Source organism: Anopheles darlingi, chromosome 3 (genome assembly GCF_943734745.1).
Source record: "Anopheles darlingi chromosome 3, idAnoDarlMG_H_01, whole genome shotgun sequence".
Taxonomy (NCBI): domain Eukaryota; kingdom Metazoa; phylum Arthropoda; class Insecta; order Diptera; family Culicidae; genus Anopheles; species Anopheles darlingi.
This window is the reverse complement of record NC_064875.1, coordinates 31,693,439-31,718,438: the sequence shown is the minus strand read 5'-3', so window position 1 is coordinate 31,718,438 and position 25,000 is coordinate 31,693,439. Positions and strand designations below refer to the sequence as shown.

The 25,000-nt window shown below is 48.8% G+C and overlaps 1 protein-coding gene across 1 annotated transcript in view; it reads right to left on the bottom strand.

Moving 5' to 3' along the window:
* Positions 1-14,764: 14,764 nt before the first annotated feature.
* The window catches only part of LOC125956148 (knirps-related protein-like), a 31,713-nt gene continuing 21,477 nt past the window's right edge, over positions 14,765-25,000 (bottom strand). The window contains exons 2-3 of the mRNA XM_049687732.1: positions 21,276-21,353; positions 14,765-18,095 (exon numbers count right to left, since the gene is read on the bottom strand). Coding sequence (XP_049543689.1) covers positions 16,317-18,095; positions 21,276-21,353 — 1,857 coding nt within the window. The 3' untranslated portion in view covers positions 14,765-16,316. The remainder of the gene's footprint in view (positions 18,096-21,275; positions 21,354-25,000) is intronic.

Genomic DNA, 25,000 nt, shown 5'->3' with positions numbered 1-25,000 from the left:
CGGCGTTCGGTTCGGCGTTCGTATTCGTATTTCATACAATTTATAACTATTAATAAATTCAACAGTCTAGTAGTGTGCCCGCGGTGACTGGCGGACATCCTCGATCGAAGATCCCGGGACCGAAACGGGAATGACCAACAATATGATACCATTCAAAACCCTATCTAGACGGGGATCATCCGTAACGAACGGCGATCATCGACCGATTTCGTTTCTGCCCCTTTTTTTTCTTGGGCTGCGATCGAACCGGTGGGAAACCAGCAGACTGGGAGGCCACAGTTTCTGCTGCTGCTGCTGCTGCTGTTAGTGCTGCTGTGGTCGCCGCTGGCGATGATGATCATTGTCATGCGTAAAATGTCTATTTCCTCGCAATGGCAGAACGTGTCGGGCTCAATAAGGTCGCATTTCAAAATATTGATACAGTTTATGGCATGGTGTCCTGTTACACGGCCCCGAGGTGTCCCCGGCCCGGTCATTTTCTGCACATCAAACGCCGTGAGCGTTCTCGTTAAACGCTGTAGGTATCGCCGACCGGCTCACCTATCGTAGGCATGCGGATGCGGATACGGATAAGGGGCACGTCGTGCACGTCTTGATCTTTTTTGTCTCATCAAAACGATCAAGGGATGAACGGACCGAACCTGAACCTGAACCTGGACCGTTTTCCTGGAGCTTTGATGGCCACCATTTTCACACCAAAACAAAAGGAGAAAAAAACCAAAAAACAAACAGACAGGCAACACCAGCTTTCATCGGTTACGGTCACCGAAGATCACCGAAAGTACCTCAGCCGCCTGGGCTTCACCCCGCGAAAAGGGGATGAACAGGATGAAAGTTGAAGTTGTTTGTTATCTTAATGGCGACATCATATTCCATTAGCTGTCTCCGCGTAATCGGTTCCTATTGGAAACGTGGTGAGGTGAAATCTTAATCCGAATCCCGGGGGGAAAACTGTCCCCCTTTCCACCCTTCACCTACTGCTGCCCGGAAAGATCTTTCTAAGATGGTTCTTTAGAGAAGTCGTTGCATTGCCCCCGGGGGCCATTGCCATCGGATTTCTGTCTCAGCTCTAGGGCTCCAAGATGGAAATTATTCGCATCATTGCCTGGTGTTCTATGATTACTCTATTACATTCACTCCCTCCCTCCCAACACACGGTTCGTTACGTGATCGTTATAGCTCAGCGGGTCCTGGACGACACGAACACGGATGAGTGTGTGTGTTTGTTCGTGTTGAAGCGACCGGTGGAGCGACGTGCTTTGGAGGAAAGATGATATCAAGATAAATAAATTATATTAAAATGGCTGTCACATACACACACACACACACACGCGCGCGCACACTGTCACACCGTGGGGCGTGGTGGTGATCTGTATCAGGTTCAAGTCGAACGGGAATCAAAGTGCTTCCCATGATAATTGCCTATTGCGGTGGTGGTGGCCTGGCCTGGCCTGGCCTGGCCTGCAGCTGAGGTGTGGTGGTTGATGAGCAGAGCGCGATGACTGCCTGCTTACCTTGAAGTATCAGTAAGCGGTTATCATATTAAGCGCGTGATTAGGACTATGAATCATGGTGGTAGAAAAGAAAACAAAAACCCCCTTCCCGCCGGATAGGTTATTCCGGTTTGCTCCTAGTGATCAGTGTTTGCCAATTTATTGGCTTCGGCTCTGTGTATCTTATTTAAAAGATTTCTAGATATTAAATGATGGTACCTATCAGTCGGTAAGTATACGGGGTGGCCTCCATGAAAGTGATACCCTGGGATTTCTTATCATTATTAGTATGCGTAGTATATTATTATTACCTTTTCATCCAGTCGTTGTTGAGTAGCCTAAAACGTAATGTGTTACTATTCGAAACAACGACGTTGACGATCAAATATTGAAACATAATCAAGTCCTTAATTTCTGCCCAGTTATTTTATTAGGGTCGTCAATCCTTTAAAGAATAATGCGATTTAGAGGAGATCTCCTTTTGATTTTGCCAACGCAATTATTAGAATTCGGTCCAACCTGAAGACGAGCACTAGTCTGAACATGTTCTGTTGGGCTCAATAATGTTGGACGTGGAGGAAATTTAGAACATTCTAAAAAGGCTTTATCCAACGTGTCTGTTTTTAGTGCCATTCCGAACCTTCACATAACGGATATCTGCAAATAACGCTGTTCAGAAGTGGCGTTAGTTGAATATCAGATGTTTCATCAGGTTTATCTTAATAGTCCGTATTGTCTATGTAATGTATTGTCTCACTATTTCTTGAGTTTGATGAACAATTATTTTGATAAACCATTAAAATAAGTCCAACTGTACAAGTGTCTATACAAATCAACTACAATACTCTACAAGTATCAATTGAAACAGAATGGATAAATAATCTGGTTTGAGATTTACGAAGCAAATGGATAAACGGTATCACTTTCACGTCGCAGACGTCCTATTAAGCAGTTGAATATTGTTTATAGCATTCCATATAAATTAATTTAACATGCATCATCCTTTTGGGTGGGAACTTTGTAGAGATAACGCTGGAAGCTTCGTATTGTACGCACTGAACGACAAATGAAGCCGGTACACCGGGCGTACTCTGCGTACTCCCATGTTTGCGTGCATAAAGATGTCAATCAAACGCGGTGCGCAGCTACTACTCATGGGCGATGCTCTCGACGAGCACGGCACGATGACTTGATGAGTCTCCTTGAAATGCCCAATTATGTTCGATCCTCGATCCCGGTTACACCGACCCACGGCGGATCGGTGTTTCAGCGTTCCACTATCTCGAGTGGAGCATCCCCAGCAGTGACTCTTCACCGAGTTCGATGTCACCCGGAGGCGGCAGCGGCAACAGCAGCAGCAGCAGCAGCAGAAAGTAACCCCCTCGCTTCGTGCACAGCCGGTTGAGTAACCAAATTTACATCCACTTGTGGTGGACATTTTAATTTTTGGGACACATTTTTCCCAACTTTCAGCGGCTGACCTATTCACCCCGTGCGAGTTTGGGACTTGCGGACATGGCGAGTGAAGCTCCCCCCCCCCCCTCTCCCTTCCACCGGGTCCAGGTTCCAATGCTTTTGCTTCCCTAACCTTGTTTCTGCTGCTCTGGAGCGTCTTATTAGCGCAGGCAGGCCTGGTGGTGGTGATGGGTCTTTGACTCGACGACGGCACTTGTGTCGACGAGATTGGTCAGCATCACTTGACAGCAGCAATTACCCAGACTGGCCGTCGTCGTCACTGGACCGTGTGTGTGTGTGTGGCGTGCGGTGGCGTTGAAGCCACCGTCGTTGTTGGCTGATTGTTCCGAAAGAAAGTGCAGCTCGTGTTTGGCCATCGAATTTCGAGCGGTTCCCATTCGGTAAACAAGTCAAAAAGGCAAAAGCAAAAAAAAAAAGGGAAGCCCCGCATATATGGGCACATCTTCAATCTTCAACCCGAAAACGGTCGTAGTTCATGGCTTGTGTCAGAGTAGGCCACAGCCAGAGCACAGCTCTAATCCATTGAGCTGTGTGTGTGTGTGTGTGTGTGTGTGTGTGTGCAATTAATGTATCCATCAAACGGTGTCCATAGTTACGCGAAGATTTTGCGAATTCTCCATCGGATGCGTCATCGGAACTTATACGCGGGTATAAAACAAAAAGAAACCGTATATGTTGCATGCAAAGGCACTTCCATTCCATGCAGAGGCCCGCTTGGAAGAAGCTCCTTCTTCTCGCTCCTCTCGACGACGTCTGCTCGACTGCTGCAGATTAATTTAATATTTGGCCGTCGTGGTTTTGTTTACACCACCGAAGGCACCGAAAACAGCAGTGCTGTGAGCATAAAATTAACAGTCATCATATTCGTCCGCCCGCGCACGGAACACGGTCACGGGTGGTAATTCGTCCCCCCCCCCCCCCCCCCCCCCGGTTTCGTTCGGTGGTTCCGACGACATCGACACGAGACAGCAGACGACGTAGACGACCGAACCCAGAGTCTAAGTCTAAGGTGGGTACTCGAGAATTCTGTTTTTCCTGCACGCCGCCACATTGCGAGTGGGACGAAGGTGAAGCTCGGTGTGAATTTAGTTCGCTAAAACCCGGCTTCCACTCCACGCTACATCTTCTCCTGCCCTCGTTCTCTGGGTGCGCAGACCCATATGAATCATCCGCGGGTTCGGGGTGTCTCGCCGCCAAGCCGATGTGGTGTCCTGTGGGATGGATGCCAGTCAATCCAATCCATCCGTCCATCAGAGATTGGGACGAGCCGAGCGCGAGCGCGCGTGTCAGTCTTTTGATACATTTCAAGCATCTTCTTCTGCATCGGGCACAGCACATCGTGCTGCTCATAAGATGAGTCTCTGTCCGCCAGACAGCAGAGACGCTGGAGACGGGATGAACGCTGGTGCTGGTGCTGGTGCTGGTCTCGACCCTCGGTGAAACCGTTTACATCCGCCTAGTCTAATTTACCATCATCAGCCATCAAATTATGGGTGAAGTGTTGTGGGTACTCCCACGCAGCTCAGGAGTGGAGCTTGGAACGACGACTACGTCGACGACGACGACGATGACGACGGTGAGGGCACCGCGGTATGCCCTCTCGAGGGAGGCGCATATCGAGGGAATGACGAAATCACAACGTCTCATCATCACAGACCTGTGTGTACCTGTAGTCCCCGGGTGATGGAGCAGATGAATTGGGTCATAATTTAACAAATGGTTCTAATTTCTCAAAACAAAAAAAGGGCACAAAGCAGGCGGCGAATTGGCTCGAAATTCGTCGCAAAACCCTTCAACAACATAGTATACTATGTCGCGTGGTATTGTGCGCAACAGCATTACGACAAAATGTCGACGAACGCGCTGTTATACATCTCCCTTCAGCTCGCGTTTTGTCTCGCTGTCTGGCGTTGTGTTCGATGCTCAAGCCTCAGATCCTCAGGCTGCTGATGATCTGCTGCTGCTGCTGCTGCTCTGCTCCACCCCTCGGCTGCAAAAAAACCGTGATTATTCAAATTCGGGCTTCATTTACCGTGCAGCTAACGAGCTGGCGTGTGTTCCGCAGCGCAGCAAAAACGATGAATCATCTAATGATTGCATCCTTTCATTCCCTTTCCGCAAGCGGCAGTGCAATGCAATGTAAGGGTGGTTAACCGGTGTGTTCTGCAAATGACTTGAATGCTCTCGGGTGTGTCAAGAACTTGGCATCTTTGGCTGCAACGGGGTACGGGTGACGGTGACGCGTCGCGCGATGCGGAACTTCATCAGAATGGATTTGAGTGGGAAAGTCAACTGGCTGCAGGCTGCTGTGTGTTTGTGTTGTGGGGACATTTGAGGGCGTCTTGTTTTCATTTCTAATAACAAAATTAATGTTGGTGGGAATAGGATTTAAAAGAAACCTTTGTGAGAATCCTGTTCTATTTGTTTCCATTTTATATGCTTCAACGAATCTGTAATCTTACGTCCACGCTTACAGAATTATGGAACGAAATCTATTTGTGAAATTTGTGAAGTGCATTTCAAAAATAGTCTTTAGCTTGTGAATTTCTTTGGAAAATGTGTCCAGCTACAACTAAATATGTATTTCTGCTTGCCTTTTGCCGTTCTAGTCACTTTTCTGAAAAGAACTTAAAATTCCGCAGCTTTTCCGCCATAGCCACTGACGTTAAATGTGTCAGAAATGTATCAATTGATTGAAATGCTTGGTAGCTGTATTTAACTGAAAAGAAGAAGCGATGCGATGGAAGTCAATCTAATTAGACCTTTTGGATAATCTTTTAGAATGCTTATTGGGTTGCATAAAAGTTATTTTTTCTTCTATAATTTTGAAATTAGTATCTATTATAACAATTTATATCTCGAATATTATATTTAGAAATTATTTTTCTTATAGAATCAAGTCTACGAATAGTTGATTTCAACTCTTAACCTTGCAGTTGCATTAAAAAATAACTTACACAAATCGGGTTCGTGGACTATTTGGTCCATAGTGTATTTTCCATGGAAATAGCTTTGGAAATGATTGAATTTGCAATGTTTTGCCTTTACAATCAAAAGGTATTGAAATATTTGGCTATATGTGTGTTTGTATAGGCCCAGTAAAGTAGAAAGAATGACATGTTAGTATTATTAATGAAAGTAGAAAGAATGACAATATTGGTTGGCAATCCAACTCACACGAACGAATTTGGGCGCCAAAAATTGACTTAGATGCGAGAAAATTAAAGAAAATTAAAGAAAACGATATAAAATGTGCTGTATGTGGAGTATTTGTGTGTAAAAATGATAAAGAAAGATAATATACCACAAGTATCACCGGAATCTTGCTACTGAATAGCTATATTATGACTAGTATTAGAGGAAAATGTAGTATGGACCAAATGGTTTTTGATCATTCTGTCGGGACGGGCCCGGAATTTATTCAAGAATGCGCCAAATGGTCTTCGAACCCGATTATCGTAAGTTTCGTTTCTTCGTTCCCTTTCATATTTTTTATGGATTAAAATGTATAGTTGTGTTTATCTACTAAAAAAATACCGTATTGATATTTGAAAGTCGTTCGGATTTCTAGTTTTGAAGATATAATAAATAAACGAATTAAAATTGGACCAAATGGTCTGAACTCAACTGCAGGGTTAATATCCTAAGTAACTTAGAGTTGGTATGCAATGGAACACTATCAATGATACAAAATACGGACGGAGCACAATGAATCGCACAGAGATCCTAAGGCACAAACCTTGATCGTGGCATTGATCTGATTTGATACAGCTGCTAATAGGTTCCAGCAAGCGATAAGTGTCCAAGCCAGCAGCCGATTGAACCCATAATCGGATGGGGTGTATTTTTTTTTTTTTGGAAGCGCCATCCTCACCCTCTCTTGGGAATCGTCTGCCGTGCACTACACACACACACACCCTCCAGAGCACCTCCACAGACCGCGGTTACGATTCGACGTCGTCGGAAAAGGAAAAATCGGCAAGATTCTCACGACCTCGTTTCCGTTCCGTTTGACTCGCCAGTCGCGGCTTCCGATTAATATAAACTTTCAAATTAAAATGATTTTTGCTCCACACCATCACCACGCGAGTGCAGCACAGCACGGCGCGGCTAGTCACGGCCATCATCACCCCTCGTGGAGGTAGATCGGGACCCTCGTGGCGCTCATGCAGAAACCGCGATCTTGTTTCAATGTTCCACTACAGACCATGCCACGGAGACTGCGGCTACTCATCTTTGGCACAGAAGGGGGTGCTCGCGTTGGGCGCGCGCGCCCAACACTTACGCCAACGCCGCATCACCGCACCCTCCTCCCGAAAAAGGCTGACAGATCGAAGCCACGAGATGGTGGCGATAATTACACATTTAACGTATGAACGTGAAGGAAGAACCGAAATTATAGTCGAATTGTTGTTGATTACCGAAATCAAGAGCATAGCGCGGAGCCATCCTCCTAGGAGGGGCCTCGAGGGGGCAGCCTCTGGGCTGCGTTCTCTCCCGCAATGTTTTCCCTTTCACCGATTGGGCTGGGCACTGGGCTGGGCTTGGGAGGAAACTGGATCGAGCGACTGGGGTCCCAACGGGTACGAGCACGAGCCCGTGTGAACTGCCCGGGCTTTATCTAAATTACAGGAAAAACGTAAACACTGGCTTACCACCTTGGCTTGGACGATATCCCCGGCAGCACTTAAGCTGCTGCCGGCACCACGAATACGTTGAGGAACCGTCGTGGGCACCCGCCGGGGCAGGAAAACGTGTTTCTTGTGGCGCGCCGCAAATCTGTTTCGTCAGCAAAAATCGATTAACCCGGACGCGAGCACCCTCGTCTCAGATAGTTTTAATTGTATCGAATTGTTGGCTCCCGAACTCGTGCAAGAGGAGCAAGAGGAGGAAGAGGGAAGACCCGAGAGGTAGCTCGTGGCTACCGGGCATCTGGAGTTCATCTGCCGTGTGAGAGACGACGAACTACCCGACGAGTGCTTAGCGCATGGCAGAAACCTGAGTTGGGACAAAAGGTATCTTCACGCTGTTGTATCCACCAAGAGGCGCTGAACCGCGTGAGGACAAGACAACGGAGAAGTAGATTAAGCTTCTGTGCGAGGCCTTTCGGCTTTTTGTTAGCGTGTTATACCCGCATAGTTTATATACAAGATACCATAAGATGCTTCTGTACCACCACCTCTTGTATCGTTTCAATTGCTCAAGACATTGCTGCTACTCATGGCCTCCTTCGTAATACGTAATCCCTCATGATCTGGATCCCTCAGATCCCCTCAGCTGCCGCCCAAAAGACTAATTAACGTTCCCAAAGAATTCATTAGCGAAGTGCGTATAGAGGTAGCAGCAGCAGCAGAAGGCCGCGAATGGCTTGATGAGCGTATCAGCGCTTCAGCCGCCACCAAACCGGAATCGATTAATGAAGTTTGAAAGATCGATGAAACGTGCTTCCATAGGCGGTAGGCGTGAATCGGTGTTACAAAAGCGCTGCTTGATTGCTGCCCCGCACCAGATGTAGATGTATAAATCATGATCCAGTTTAGTACGCCTTTCGCCTCCATTCCTCAAAGCGGTAATGTATTTTGATCTGCTGATGATGACGATGATACCGGTACCTAAGTTCCCCGACATTGAATTTCAATAAATAAAGAACCTTTTTGTATAAGAAATTAGGTGAATACCCTGTTACCCTGTTACTTGCAAAATATTCAATTCAAATTGGTATATAACTGGCATAAATCCAAGGCTACAAGCCCTGTATTTGTATTGCTGAGGCCGCGAGGCTCTGTGCAGGCCACGGGGAACGCTAAAAGAGTTCCTCGTAGTCTCGATCGTTTATCAGCAACCGTTGATCGACACTGCCGGCGCTCCGCTGCGATCTCCGACGTGCCAACAACGGGGCTTTCCATTACTTCCTTGCAGTTCAGGCCGTGAGGGCTTGATCAGGCTGGGAATGCCTCCCATAAAGAGCTCCCAAAAAAACGGCGAAGGCCGATCCACGCTCCTCTCTCTCACTCTCTCTTCCCCTCCCTTCTTCTCTCTGGGCATCTCTGGGCAGCATCTTGTCGGAAAATGTGCGCGCGCACGAGAGAAGGAAAACGCGAGCACACTAATTCTCTATATTTAACAATAGATTATCTAATTGAACCGTGAATTCTGGAACCTCTTGCTCTCGGCTCTGGTTGGTTCCCAACGAATTAAAAATCAATAAAGCCAAATTGTTTCTCGCGGTCGGCGCAAGGCGCCCGAGACTCCGCAAAAGCCGGAGAGACCCCAAGGGCGTTGCCGTTTGCCGGGAGCGGCCGCCCGAGAAGAGTCTTCCAATTTCTACCAAGCACCTGATAGGGCCAGGGAGCAGTGGTAGGGATAAACGAAACCCCGTAATTTAGGATTCATTCATAGACGTAGAGCCTTCGCGCTCTTCACAAGCACCCGTTGATATGGCGCTTGGCTACTGTTTGGAAGGAAATCATCGAAACCACCACCAGCACCACCACCAGCATCGCAATCGGCATCAGGGGTAATGGATCAATTAATAACTAAACCACTTTTTTTGGCTCACACCCTCACCTCGATCGCCTCTTGGGATTGGCAGTTGAAATCCAATAATTTATTGTTTCGGAACCTGGCCAAGCCAGCCAGTAAGCAAGCAAGCAAGCGATGGTCAAACGATGGGAAACACGGATCGGCCAGCGCTACACAGGAAATTATCTAACTGGATCGGCCTCACCGTCTCTCGCTCTCTGCGTACGTACGTACGTGCCTGCGTGCGTGCGGTTTTTGGCAGAGGAATAAACGGATTTTCGGTCGCTTCCTGTCTACCTGTGTACCTGCGGGAGTGTCTGTGGCCAGTGCCAAGGCCCATGGCTTGGGTTCGCATCGTTTGCATCGCGAGAGGGAATCGGAATCGCTTTTAGGGATTTTATTGAAAGTCATTTCGTCCGATGATGGCATCTAATTGATGAGGGGCAGGAGGCCCTCTCAAGCCTCTATATATTCGGTTCTGGCGAGAACGCAACCGGTGTAGCCGATGTTTCAGTACCGGTCAGTGCCGGTATAGTTGTTCTGGAAGGTACTCGAGAAGTTGAACTTCTGCTTCTACTTTAAAGGTACATTTTCATTGAGAGTAAGTTCCATAGCAAAGAAGTTTTCTTTGTTTGTCATTTAGTTACTTGCAAAAATTTAGACACGAGCCACCGTCACTATAGCAACCTTGTATTGCAACAAGAGCCTGTACATCAGATACGTCACGGACTTTGACAGTTCTCTACAGTGCATTTCCAACCGAGCTGGAAATATTGTATCATCTTAACACCGCCTGAGGCCACGCTAGCAACTTGATTTCAGCCTAATTTTGACAGTTTTTCAACGTAAATTTGCTATCGTGCCCAGGCATCCTAACAGACGTCGAAATCGTTTCGTCGATTAGCAATAATATCTCATTTATGCCGACATCTAGTCCAACTCGTCCAATTCCCAGAGGAGTGCAATCGACCGTCACGGTTCCACTGACGGCGTGATTTCCGATCACGGCCACGGCCATCATCGGGTCCGAACTTAAGCCATCAAATCATCAATTCGATGGACGAACGACGGTTGCTCCATTTTTCCCGCCGCGTACATAATGCACCATGTACCGGTGTCTTGTGCTGGCGTCCATATCGTGCCAGTATCACGTCTGCATCCTCCCAAGGTCCCAATGGCCACACGAGCTCTCTCTCTCTCTCTCTCTCTCTCTCTCTCTCTCTCTCTCTCTCTCTCTCTCTCTCTCCCTTCACGGCGCACGGGGTCAGTTTGTCGTGATCAATTGTGTGCAATTTATTACGAAATGAGGGTGAATTATGCTTCAAATTTACTCATTCACCCGCACCTAGGCGGCTCGGTTATGATTTTGATATGTTACGGTCGAGAGGCGCTCATCACGCTGCGTCTTCGCTGCTCCGAATTCTGCGTACGATGTTAGACACGGCGGCGGATTCTGCTTAGTCTTCAGAGGTCCCGCGGAGTGTTGACTCCGAGGGTTGACGGATTCTCGCGCACAGTTGAGGAGTAGCCGCCCGAAGCCGATGCCGGTGGTGGTGTTGAAAGATCCTCCCCCCCCCCCCCCCCCAAACCACGCGGATCGCACGGGATTTCCATGTAATTTTCCCGTGCGGCTAGAATTCATCGCGTGAGATTTGTAGCTCGCGCGGATGATCTACCACGACTAGGAGGAGTAGAAGGAGGATGGTGTGTTCCAGCTCACGGGGTTATAAGATCACATGTGCGCCTGCAACCCTTCCTCCCGCGATCGAATTCAGGCCATTGCCTTTGCCAATGGTACACGCAGGGCAACTACCACGTACTATTTGGTACTATTTGTGGTATTATTCACGCTTCGATTTCCTCGCCGGAGTGGAGTAGGGCGGCAGGTAGTCCTCCTCCTTCGACTCCAAAACCCTGCGATGGCTACGTGCTGATCAATATTTCACGGGAAAATTTATGTTTCATTTCATTTGTGATAAATGTATAGCAATTTCACCGGGCCAGGGACTAGCGGTGCACGCTAGACCACGCTTGAAAACGCCGTCAGGTCAGGTCCACGAGGTGTGTGTGTGTGTGTGTGTGTGACGTTGGATGAGAAGGAGAATCGCATCGGCATCTTCAGGAGTAGCAGGCGGCGAATCGCGAGCGGCGTAGTAGGCGAAGAAAGTTCCTTAGCAAATTGATAATTTTTGCCGAACGCTACAAGTGCCTGCTATGTTGGTTGGTTGCTAGGGCTTGGAATGGCTCGAGGTGACCTCATCGACCGGGAATCGCGGGGTCTAGGAGTCGTCGTCGTCGTCGTCGTCTCTGATAGAGAAGCGCATACGTAAACCATCAAACCGCGAGGCTGGCACTGGATTCACATGGATGATGGATCGGGCGGACAACTGTTGTTGCGTACTGAATCCCCCTTCCTGTTCCCATCCCCATTCGGTTAGTTGGTAGAGCTGTGATGCTGAACGGCGGTAGGTAAAGCCACCGCGACGCGACGCGACGCGACGACGAGAGCCCTCGCGTGTCGGTGAAGGAAAGTGATTTTTGCTTCCAGTACAACCTCAACCCGTGCACCTCACATCCATCTTCTGACCTTTGGTCGTCCCGTTTGGTCTTGATTTCCTTACAAGATTCTCCAACCTTCCCGGACTTGAGCGTTGTTTTTTTTTTTGGTGTGGTTTGGTTTGGTTTGTGATTCCGCATTCCGCTCGCCGTCGTCGTCGTCGCCGTCGTCGCACCTTCCGATCGTACCTCGTGACGAGGCGCGGTTGGAAGGCGTCAACAAATTATACACGCTCATCAAGTTGCTTCTCCCGCAAGACTCGAGCTCGAGTCGTTTTTTAGTCTTTTGCCTTTTGCGCGATAGTTTTTTTTGTTGCTGTTGGGGTGTGCGGTTGCGCCTTCCTTTTCAAACAGACCTGACAGACGGACAGAAGAGGACCTTTTGGTAGGGGTAACCATGGTGTCGGCCATATGCATGCAGACTGGATCTGCCCGACTTTTGTCCCGTGGCGAGGGGGCTTCGATGCCCCTGGGTGTTATGATGAAGTTTCGGGCGTAATCAATTAGTGGCCGAATTCATGGCACGCATCCAACCGGGGGGGCGGGTGGCCGGGTGTTGTATCGGTCTCAATGTGAACTCAAATGAACACAAATTAGGCACTTATTCATAGAATAGGATTGGCTTGTGGCGGTGTGTGTGTTGCGTTGGAGCTTTAGCCAAAGATGGACTACCCCCTGCTGGAGAGGAATTGTGCGTTCCAGCTGATGATGAGCTCGCATACAATACTGGAGTGTTTAAAGGTGATTACTTGCAATTTAGGAGAGTTCTGAAATCTCTATATAACCACCATATGTATACCCTTGTGTTCCTTCAATTTCCGTAATCCAATACCTCGGAATTACAACCAAAGGGTTCCATCAAAGCTTTCAAAGAAAAAGAGCCAAAACGATAGTGAAAAAGCGTAACACCTGCCTTTGTCACTGGTTGCTTTCGAACATTGGGCTCCGGACGGCCAACGTTTCAGGGCATTTGATACATTTTTTGTTTTGGGGGGAAGGGCCTAACGCGTAGCACCTTCACAAGGAGGTTTGTTTTGATTGACTCGTAAATCACCGCTCGATCGAACGATCTTTCGTCGATCACATCAACGCTGGACGGTTGGAGCACTTTATAACCCATCCAAATACTAGGCCACCTGGCCAGGTGGTAGTAGCGATAGTATTGTGTTCTGGTAATAAAAACAAAAAACCGAACAGTCAGAAAAGGTTTAATGTGCTGTCAGGTATTTAGATTGGTCCATCACGTTGTGCTCCATTTTGGGAGGTAAAGAACCGATTCAATCAAGTGTCGAAGTGATAAGGATTGAGTGGATAGGATGGTATTCTGTTGAAATCCGGAAGATTCGCCCCCGGGGGGGTCCGATCAGTTAACGATGCGATCGATGACAACATAATAGTGGATGGTCTACGGATGGTCTAGACAAAACACAAACACAGCCTGACACAAACATTGTAGTTTCTTACATGTATTCACACAAACTGTCATTCTTTTTGTCGTGATTTGGGTTTTTTTGCAGTTTCTAAAATATATTTTAGAGTATTTATTGGAAAATGATGAGAATACAAGGAGAATATCTTGTTGAACATAAATGTGTTTGATCTCTTTGACAATATCGCAATCTAACTTTGAAATTCTTTGCTCAATCGCGTGAAACTAATTCTTTTTATTTCGCGTTTAATACTGAAGGTAAAACGTGACGTAACGGTACGTACCTCAGCATCTCGTACCTCAAGTCAGTTCTCAAACGTTCCAATCGAACATTCACGATATGTAGTTTAACTACAATTCAGTTACGTGTGTCCGTTCCTTTGTTGGTCTGTTTTCTCACAAAAACCGTCACCAATTCCCGCCTCATCCATATCCGCCGTCGCCGCCGTAGCCGAGGAGGCAAGAACATGTGCTTTTCGATCATTTGAAAGTGTTTCATTACTTCCTTCGATAATGAAACGAAGGAAAAATTAAACCCCTAATGAGTTGGGCGAGTAGCGCCTGGCGCAGTAGGCCGACCGTGGCCCAACGTGGCCATTTATTGTGCACGGAATGAAAAGTGGATGGGAAGGAGGAGGAGGAGGAAGAGGAGGAGAAGGAGGAAGAGGGAGTAAGGAGGAAAAACGACATGTTTTCTCTGCATTCGGTTTTATTTTTTCTTCATTGCCGCTAGCGCTAGGTCATCAAATGTTGAAAGTACGTGAGAATCGTCTTCGTCTTTACGGCTTTACAGCACGGCCACGGGCCACGGGCCAGCGCCGCAGCGATTACTGCTGCTCCATAAGTGGAGCCTGCGCGTTTCGTGTGACCTATGCCACCCAGCTGGTAAAACGATCGTGGCCTTTCCCGATCCCCGTTTCCTCCCGATCGGGGAAGATGATTCGAGGGAAAGAAAGTTGTACGCGGATGACGCGGAGCAAAACGGGGCGACCACTTGTCCACCTGTGCACGCTCTACACCCAGTTTGCAGTTTTCCCTTTGGCTGGCCAGTCTTGAATGAATCTTACTTCAACACCTTTTTTACTACAAGGAGAGACCAGTTTCTTGAGCATTTTCATACAAAAATGACGTTTATCAAGTTGTTTTCAAGTCAATAATTCGTGCGACTTACCTCTTAATCATTTCTTTTGTATCATCAATTTCTTTCCCATTTTTCTTATAGCAAGTGATACGAATAAAAAGTATTGCAATACAAAATTTCAAATGGTACATTTTTCATAGAAACAGTTGTTTATTTTTTCCACATTTTTTATATCTTTCGCTCTCTTCCATAACATTCTTCCTAGGGGGCTTCGTGCTAAACCTAAGCTAAACGAACTGATGCCTCCATCCATCCTTTTCTTCGATGTCGATAAAAATGGGCGCCATTGTTTATTATAACGTGATGGGGGGAAGGTAAATTTAATTTAAATCTACACGATTCTTCTCTAATTGGTGGTCACACTCGATAAGCTATGCTAAAATTTTAACTAATCTTACACTCAACATTTAATAACAGTTGCAACTATCGTCTAAGCGGAACCAACGGCGACTGTCCGTTCTTTTGCTTTTGTTTTTTTCATAAATAGGACATAGTATTTTGGGAGAGGGGGGCCATAGTAGGGGGATAAAGATCAATTTGGCGCAACGCATAGGGGTAACATTTGTCTTAGGAAAGAAGGAGGATAACGTTTGCTTCGAATAAAAATGTACCGCTGTCAAGGGTGCGTTTTATGTGCATATTCGAGCAGCTTACAGTTAATCACATTCTCGATTTGAATACGACACATTTAACCGCACAGCACTCTCACCGTATGCAGTGCAGTGGCACAGTGTGTGGGAACTGTAGAAGCTGCTTTGGTGTCAGCACTCGTGTCCCCTTCCCCCGCCGTCTGCACAGTTGCAGAGGAGATTCCTCGCTTCGACGCGGAACGTTTGAGTGTTCCGGAAAAAGAGATGCTAATATATCATCTATTAAGCTCAAACCGCCCTAAAGTGTGCCGCATAATTGTGTTTGGTAAATGTGATAATTGGTATAAATTAAGCTACATGGGACATGCGCGTCGAGTCGAATGTTTGCTTTAGAGGAGCACCGACAACGACGGCGACAGCGACGGCGACGACGACCTATAATGCAGTGCTAAATGTCATGCCTGCGGCACGTTACAACGTGGTATCTGCTACTGGCCACTGTGTCCTGGGGTTTGAACAGATAATGCTAACACACACACACACACACATACACACAATGCATGGTATATAATCCACAGAATACTGGCACATGTTGTTGTTCACGCTACTACTTTAAACAATTTCCTATCCAACAAGCAAACAGGGTCAACAGGGATGCTGGACGCTGTCCCTGTTCTGGTTCTAGTACTGTCATGGTATTCTCTCTTCACTCGTTCGCTGCCGAGTGCAGACATTGCAAAATAAACAAAAAGGGTTCACATTCACTAGCTACTGAATCGCTTAAATCTGTTTCCTAAGCACCAGCAGGGCTCACAACGCTATCGCTGTAAAATATTTACAATCTTCCCGATCATGGCCATGAGTCATGATCACTATCGGGGGGCCTATTCTTCTAAGCCAACCGATCTTTGGTAATGTGCTGCCTACCCCGGGAGGGCGGGGGTCAGCCTAAAGGTTTTTTCTCGTCATACAATGAGTCGATATTGCTGTTTTCGTTCTTGCGAGCTCACAAACTTCTTCTCACTCACGCGCGATAACAGTTATCACTGCTGTGGCTTACTGTGTGCGTGTGCTTTCGCTCGGCTACCATTTCGCTTTTGTGTGTGTCCTCAAACCTTGGTTGTCAGATCGAGCGGTGTGGTACCTTGCAGCTTCATTCGCTTCACCTCACGCTCATACTCGGTCTCTTCCGGTTCTAGGTCTGACTCACTGCCACTACCACCATGATGGTGCGTACCGATTGCGTGGCGATGCCGAAGGTGCTGCAGATGGTGATGATGGTGAAGCTGCTGCTGCTGCAGATGCTGGTGCCGATGGTGGTGCACCGACGATCGGACCAGTGGCGGTGATTCCGGTTGCGGTGGTGACGCAAGACGTTGCTGAGTTGGTGGCGAAGGTGTCAGTGATGGTTCGTGACAGCGCGGCGACGATGGTGACGACGACGACGACGGTTGGTGCCGTTTGTGGTGTGGTTCGTGGTTATTGCTGATAATATTGTTGTTGTTGTTATTGTTGTTGTTAGGAGTCGTTTTACCGGGAACACCGGTGGTGGTCACCGTAGCAGTAGCCGCAGCAGCCGCTGCCGCCGCCGCAGCAGCAGCAGCAACCGCATACTTGTACTTATCCAGTCCGGACGATGAACGGCCACTTTCGGCGTGAGCTTCATCGTCGGATCCGTTCGATTCGGCGCCCGACATTGACGATCGTCGATCTTCTCCGGATGTGCAGCTACTACCCGTCTTCATACTCAAATCGATCGGATTGTCCTGATGCAGCGGCACTGGCTGCTGCTGCTGCTGCTGCTGCTGGTGCTCCTGTCGCTGCTGATGATGATGATGGTGGTGGTTGTGGTTGTGGTTGTGGTTGTTACTCTCAGGCGTATGCTGCCGAGCGACGATCGAAGAAGGCTGCGATACGACGACAATCGGTGATCGTGGTGGTGTCATCGTTGCCGGTCCAACATCTTCCGGTTCCTGCTCCTCCTTATCGCTACCATTGGCCGTACCATTGCTCGGACAACGCTGCGATTCCAGCACCTGATCCAAAATGAAGCGCTTCGCGTACGGATCCGGTGATTTGCCGCTGGCATTCTCATTGGCGTTACCATTGCTACCGGGCGTTACCGGGTGTGCACTCGGTTCGGTATTATGATTTGGCGTAAAGCGACTGTTGTTGTTGTTCGCTAAGGGCGAACTGGGCAGCGTCAGATGCGAATCGGCCGGTTTTAGCAGACCCGCCTGTGGATGCGAATAGAGCGCCGGATGGAAGCCCGGAAACATGAGATGCGACGAAGGCAGAAAGCCCGGCGGTGGCATCAACGGCAATCCACCGAATGGCAGTGGCAGGAAGAGGTCCTTGTTACTGAGGGCGGCCGCTTCGTGGTGTAGCTTGCCCTGCCGTAGCAGCGCATTACGTCGATCGTTGATCTCGTTCGAACTGTCCGAATTGTGGCTATCCGGAGAGCTGACCGATGGCGAAGCCGACGGATGCTTACTGTACTCCTCCAGACCGAGCAGCATCAGTTCCTCCTTGGTGCACGGTGGCCTCGGGTACATCCCGTGCGGGTAGGCACCATGGAACATGCCCGGATGCATACCGATCTGCTGCGGGGTTTTCTGGTGATTGCCCTGCTGCTGCTGTTGCTGCTGCTGATGCTGCTGTTGGTGCTGCTGGGCGGCCTGCTGTTGCTCCTGCAGCAGACAGTGTATCTTGAACCAATTCGAGCGACGTCCATACCGTGAGCCACTCTTGGACATGCCGACCATCAGACACTTGCGCAACCGGCACGCTTTACACGCCGTCCGGTTCTTCTTGTTGATGATACATTCGCCGTTGTTTTTGCACTCCGAGATCGACGATAGATTGTTGTACGATCGGCCAAAAAAGGACTGTCCAGAAAGAGAGAGAGAAAGAAAGAAAGAAAATGAATGAAATGGCGAATGAAATGGAAAGTTCAAAATCGAAGGAAACGAAAGTAAGTGGCACACACACACACACACACACACACACACACACATACGGCGAGGCGCATCTTCGGAGTCCCGGGCATGTGTCACGTGTCACAAGACGTTCATCGTTCAGCCTCCCATGACGACGTCGTCGTCGTGGGTTATCGCCTATGATGCTGCTGCTGCTGCTGCCGGACCACGGGCTTCCAGCAATCCAAAAAAGCCTGTAGACGGCACCGGGGCCACTATCTGGGCGTTATTAATTAACAGTTTCACGCATTCCTCAACCCTAACAACCGCCTACGTTTGTTGCGCATCCGTTTGATGCTGTTACACACAAGCTCCTCTCTCACACCAATCTGCCCGAAAAACCTGCTCCTAGATGCAGATCCCCCCGTAAAAACTATCGTGTGAATCGATAGCGAACACATCGTCACTTCACAGTCGTGGGCATTTCAACAAATTGCTTAATTTTGCTGCTTCACGGAAGCGCGAAGACGGCGCGAGCGCGCGAGCAAAAACACCAAAAATTCAGGGATGTTATAATTGGCGCCGTGAACTATGGTGCGGCGTTTGGGACGCAATTCTCACTTTCCGGTACCCGAGGAGGGAGATATACCATATCTAACACTGGCTGGCTGGCTGGACTCTCAAATATGGTATGATAATTTGCTGTTTCAAAGCGTTCTTTGATTGCTGAACACCGAGTGCGGTTTTAAGCGATTCGTAACATGTGTCACCCAAACGCGAAACACTTTGAGATGCTCCTTCCGCTTGATCGCGAACAACGAAATAAGACCTAAGTTCTACTAGTGCCACTAGTGCAGGATCAGTTGATCTTCCCCCCCGGGCGCCCGCGCGCCTGGGAAGCTATGACAAATAGCTGTCGCAAAAAGGGCGATCGGCGTGTTGAGAATGCTACGAGCATAATAAATAACATCGTCGGCGTCGGCGACATTCAAGTTTGCTGCAGTTTGCGACGGTTCCCTTAGGTCGAGTCTCGAGCCACAAGCGCGCGATCGCGAGACAATCGCCTCGCAGAGGGTACTCCAGCTGCTGCTGCTGCTACGTACTAGTCTGCGAGTCTTCGAGTTCGATTTCCTGGGATTGTAAGTCACTTCACTAGAAGGTGGCATGATTTACAGCGAAAGATCGCGTTTACGACTCGGCCCGAGATGTAACCGTTGTGTTGTGTGACCTTGGGTTGCACACGCGACCCTCATCGAAAGGGGCATAAACAGTCTAGTTGCGCGCGCGGGGAGATTATTAGCAAATCAAAGCAAAGATAGATCCGTCAAATTGGTTTTGGGGACAAAAATGAATGTCATTGGTCGCTGTGTGCTGGATGATCATCAAATTTGGTCTAAAGGAGGGGGGTGGGGGGTTCTCTGGTGCGGAAAATGAGCACTTTGCGGGCGATTGTGTTGTAAGCTGCATCAAGTGAAACATACAGACACACACACACGAGACATGAGATGTAGACACGAATGACGACATGTGACACGTCTGACAGTGCGGTTATCATGCTGTACGTCAACGCACGATCGAACATCATGTAAGTGATCTTCGAATGTTTTAGTAAAATAGAGAGTGGGGCTTCGCAGTCACAGCGCTCAATCAAAGTGATTGTAACAGTGGTGCAGAAGCCTTGAGTGGAGACTAATCTTAATTTGGAAGTTATGGCTGGAATGCGCCGGGAACACGTACTGGTAGCGTCAGCGCCACGGTTTGAAATCGATCGGTATATACCCCAGTACAGGAGCCCGCAATACTGGAGCCCTAGCGTCGCTCGTCGCTTGGATCGTCGCGATCCGCGCGATTGCTCTCTATTACTCAATCGCCCCAAAAGCGCTCCTAGCGAGTGGTGTGGGATCGGTTATTCGTAATTTAATTTAAAGAAAAGAAGTCATTCCAGCAATGCGCATCGCGAACAACCGTGCGATCAGGCAGCGAGTAGAAGGAGCAGCAGTACTGGCACCACCATCAGCATGATCATCGCTGCGCCGCGGGCTGTCGGCGTGCTCTGAAATTTATGAAAATAGCCCACATCATGTTTCGCTCAGTTCAGCTCCACTCGCTAACCTTATCCAAGGCCTTCACCATGCTGGTCTTTTCGTTCGGCGCAAAAGATGGTCTCACGGTGGTGAACCGACCGGTGACTGCCACGGCGGCGGTCTCCTCAGGTTTCGTTTTACCTCGATGATTGATCTAAATTATGTCTCTAATCCGTTTTGCTGATGATTGTATTCACACCAAGTACGAGTCGATTCCCTTCCAAATACTACTCCATTGCTCTAGACCACCTTCAGACCAGACCCCCCGAGAGACATCATCATCCGCATCCACAATCACAAGGTTGTGCAGTATATCATCGGATCGGATATAGCTATAGAGGCTGTATGGTGGCTACTCTACTGACTGACGAATCTAATGCAGAGAGATCGCAGAGTAGAGGAGCAGCGCTCTGAATTGAGCAATTGAGCAGCTTCTGCGCTTCTGTACACTCTGCGCCAGAAATGGATGTGATCTCCGAACCCACTTCGGTTTGGAGTGACTATGGTAATTAACTATTACAATACGCCGTGGCGTGTATTCACGCAGCTACCACGGCCTAGACCACGAGCAACGATCATCACCGAAAGGAGATCATTGAAATGAATGCCAATGAAGGGATTGCACTGCGAGCGAGGGGTTTGCAAGTGCCTTGGGTCCTGTATAAATCCGTTACAATCCCAAGGCATGTAGGTGTCGCCTGAACGGATGGCGGGATTGGTGGTGATGCTTGCAGCGGCCCGATCGAGCGCCCTGCGAGTTGAGCAACATTGGCGCAACGCTGTCATTTCGCAGACTGTGTCCCGTGGTGCGGCTGCTGATGCTGATTCATCAGCCCTTTAATAAATCGACGATGACGATGACTCCTCCTCAACGCAGGCGAACCACCCGGACATTCACGGAGCATCGGAGTAGAAGCCGGAGCTTTAGAGGAACGGTACAACACCCAGTATCCGGTACGCGGTACATCGCCAGCCAGCCAGCCAGCAACGGGGTTTGTTGTTTCCCACAATTATAATATAACATGAGAACAGAACCAGAACCAGAACTACGTCGTCGGGGTCTTACCTTGCAGCCTTCGCAAGTGAAGGCACCGAAATGGAATCCGGCCGCCGGTTCACCACACACTTTGCACTGCTGATTCATCTGGAACGAAAAGAAGAACGAGGAAGAGTCAGTCGTGGTCAGTGAGAGGAGGAGAGATACTTGGAGATATTTGGAACAATTTTACCGGATGGAAGATGCATAAAAAGTGACGACCCTGTCAGTTCCCCCCGCACCTAGGAGCATAAATGGTTGGTTTCGTTCGCGACTCCAGAAGAGGAAGAGGAGTTGTGTGCCCAAAGTGCTGTGTGTTTCAAACGCGCAGACGTAAGGCCGGGCCCCCGGCGGGCTCGACCTTCGGTGCGAGCATCGAAGGCGAAGGAGATAAATCTGACGACGGCGAAACTAGTGATGGCTGCGACGCTGAGGGGTTTCGGCGCAAAACAATTCAACATTGTTGCTACTAGCAACCATCGACTAACACTCGAGCCGCAACCGCAAACTCTCACTCACTCACTCGGCAGATGGCATTATGCCGTGATTTACTGTTTACGAGCTCAGAATTTCGTGTTGCTTCTGTTACCTGGCCTGTTGGTGGCTTACAAAGTGGTGGCCGTGGTCGCGGCCCCAGCAGCAATGGGATCGATCCTCCCTGTGCCAGTGTCTGTTGTGGATTGTAAACTTGTTGTGGTACAGCGGAACAAATTTAAGGATAAAATTTAATTGATCGCCGTCTTGCTCCGTTGGCTTCGGTTTGCCGTTTTGCGAGGAAGATATACGAGCCCTTGCTTCCAATTATGGTTCACGCAGAGCAGACACTTGACCCCCACCGGCCGAGGCACATGTTTTGTGCCGTGTTTTGCTGTTAAATCATAAAGTTAGCCGGTTTGTGTGGGGAGAAGTGTTACTTTTTAGTGAGTTTATACGTTATCGTGGTTTAAGGTTTTCTAATACAGGTACTGGTCTGGACGTGTCTTATGTGTGGCAGATGGCGATCTTATCCGTGAAATCCCTGCAAGCCCAACCCTTAGATTTAGGTGCTGCATATTGAAGTCTAGAATTCGTCTAAAGACACTAGAGGACTAACAATTCGTCTGTTTTAGTTGCCGAATAAGTAAACAACAGAGGAAGTAACATTGCTATGGTCTAAGCATTCCACTGGAACAGGAATAGGTTCAGGGTGATCACTCTGCTTGCTCTTCTGTCGTCTACAACAATCAAGATAACGATATTCAATCCCCGAGTCACTCGCAATCTTCTGCAAAAAGCTGCAAGATCATAACTGTTGCAACCGCAATCTTAATTCAATCAATATGTAATTCCTACCATGTTTAGCGACACTTACCTGTCGCATATTGATGTGACTCGCGTCGAATCGATATCACCTTTCGAGACCATCGGTCCCTTCACTAGAGAGGTGTTTTTGGCCAGTACCAGCCACGAGGTTACGACGTAAAATACCCTTTTTGGGCTCCGACCGACGAGCGCATCATCTCGTACTCTCTCTGTCGGTCGGCCTGCCGATGTTTATGACTTTCAACTCGAGGCTTTGACCTGTTCCATCCAATCAGTTCCTTCAGCGCTCAGTTCGAAGCAGCTAGATAGCCCCACGGACACGGACAACACGAAGATGCGATGATGCGCCACGCTGGTTGTCCACGCGTTGTCCATGTGCAAACGGACACGTTTCGCTGCTTACACAACGTCTTCGCGGTGGTGTTTGTTTGCGCAAACGGCACATCACAAACGTTCGAATCCTCCCGTTCACACAAGATAAGCGCATAAGCGCGATGCTTTCCCCCTTCTTCATGACCAGATGGCCACATTAGCCTCGTGCTGCAGCAGCAGCAGCTGTTGGCGATGTTTCATGCGCTAAGACCGCAACGCAATACTTTCCATCATAATTTAATAACTTCGAGCAATCGCTAAGGTCGCGAATCCGAGGTAGAAGTGGCATTCGATCGCCACAACTGCGCGACGATCGTGAACTTGTGTTGTATCCCGACGAGCCCATTGTTTACAGCGTCCCTTTTCAGAAGTGTGAGAGAGAGCCAAGGTGACCACGTTGTCGCGGTTTGCCGAAAATCCCGAAACAGTTTCCAACTGTTTTTAATGAACTCCGAAGTCACCGGGCGCCGCGGCTTTATTGCACTTCTGGCACATTATCATAATGCATTTAAATTTTATGCCGCATCGCAACGGGCATCGGGCAATCCGCGTGATGTTCTCCGTGCGCATTCTGAGGCGCAAGATCTGAGGCGATCGCACTCTCTGCACTCTCTGCGGTCTCTCTCTCTCTCTCCCGAAAACGGCAAATCTGCAGATTGTGGCGTTCAGCAGCAGTCTGGTTGCTATTTATCATAAATGGAACACACCTTCCCGAGCTCTCCCTTCTCTCTGTTGTTCTCTCACTGAAGCCGGCACTGCCGGAAAGGGAACGGAATTTCGTTCGACAATCCGCGCGCCAGCGATCGGAGCATTTATGATCCCTTCGCCCGATCATCCTCGGACTCGGATCCTCTGGCCTTTTTTGCGGCTGAACGTGATAAACGGCTTGTGGGAAACGGTCATAAAGCGTGCTAAAATAATTCATTTTCGTGCCGTCCGCGAATTCCAAGCGGCGGCTCGGGCTCAGCTGCTGAAGGAAGGCTGCTCGTGGAAGTCGCGACGCGACCATCAACCTCTGATAAAGCGATCCACGGGTGCATCATCCATCCAGCTGGATAGGAAGTTGTGTTGTGTTGTGCATCATCTCGAGCGCGCACATCATGAATCAAAGCCGTTCCCAGCTCATCATATATTCGAACATCGAGCGATCGACGTGTGGGCGAGACTACGACGACGACGACGACGTGTCCGAGATCTGGGTCTGGGGTCCCCGGGGGCCTCCGGCTTCGGTCATTAAAGTGCGCCGGTGTGCAGTTTTGTCAGAATGTGGTTTTAATTGCCCCCGGGGCTTTTACGACCTCCGGGTCCGCAGACAGTGTCAAGTAAAAGGCCGCGAAATTTAAAAGTTTAACTTGTACAATGTTACTCTTGTGCTAGTGCTCGAGTGTTTATGATGCGTGCTAAATTGTGTTTCGACCAGTGCATGTCCAGGGCATGAGCCGCTGAGGAGTTGCCGGTTCATCAGTTAAAGTGAGGTAATGCAACTCTGGCAGCTTTGGTTCGGTTCGGTTTGGAGTTTTATCCATCAATCCAAACCCCCGGCCTACTGCGGATCAGTTTGACGAAATCGAGGCTTGCACACAGAGACAGAGACATACGCACACCTCGACGAACCGTTTAATTTCGTATTCCGGCAACGTCTGGCCTGGGTACTAAGCCTGGCCGGGGGCTGGTGGCACTGGTCTATTTGAATATTCGCGCAATCGATTGAGGCCGCACGGTGCCCACTGTCGGTGCTGCTACGCTCTATTTCAGCTGGTACGCTCTTGCGTTTGCGATGGTATGGTGCGAGCACGTGCTATACTTGGACTCCTCGTAGGGCCTCCTCGGTAGGGTAGGTCTTTGGGCGTCTTTTGTGAATTCGTCAAGAATTGTTAAATCGCGCAAGAACTCGTTCCGGTTTCATGGTCCTCAAGAGGGCGAGAGAGAGAGAGAGAGAGACAGATCGAGACGAAAAGGCACGATCATCTTCCAAGACATACCCCAAAAAGGGCCAAAAAGCACTTGCGGGGCGGAACTATTCTAACTAACGAAACAAAAGTGGTCGAAGGAGGCTGCAATTGCAATCACCCCGACTAGAT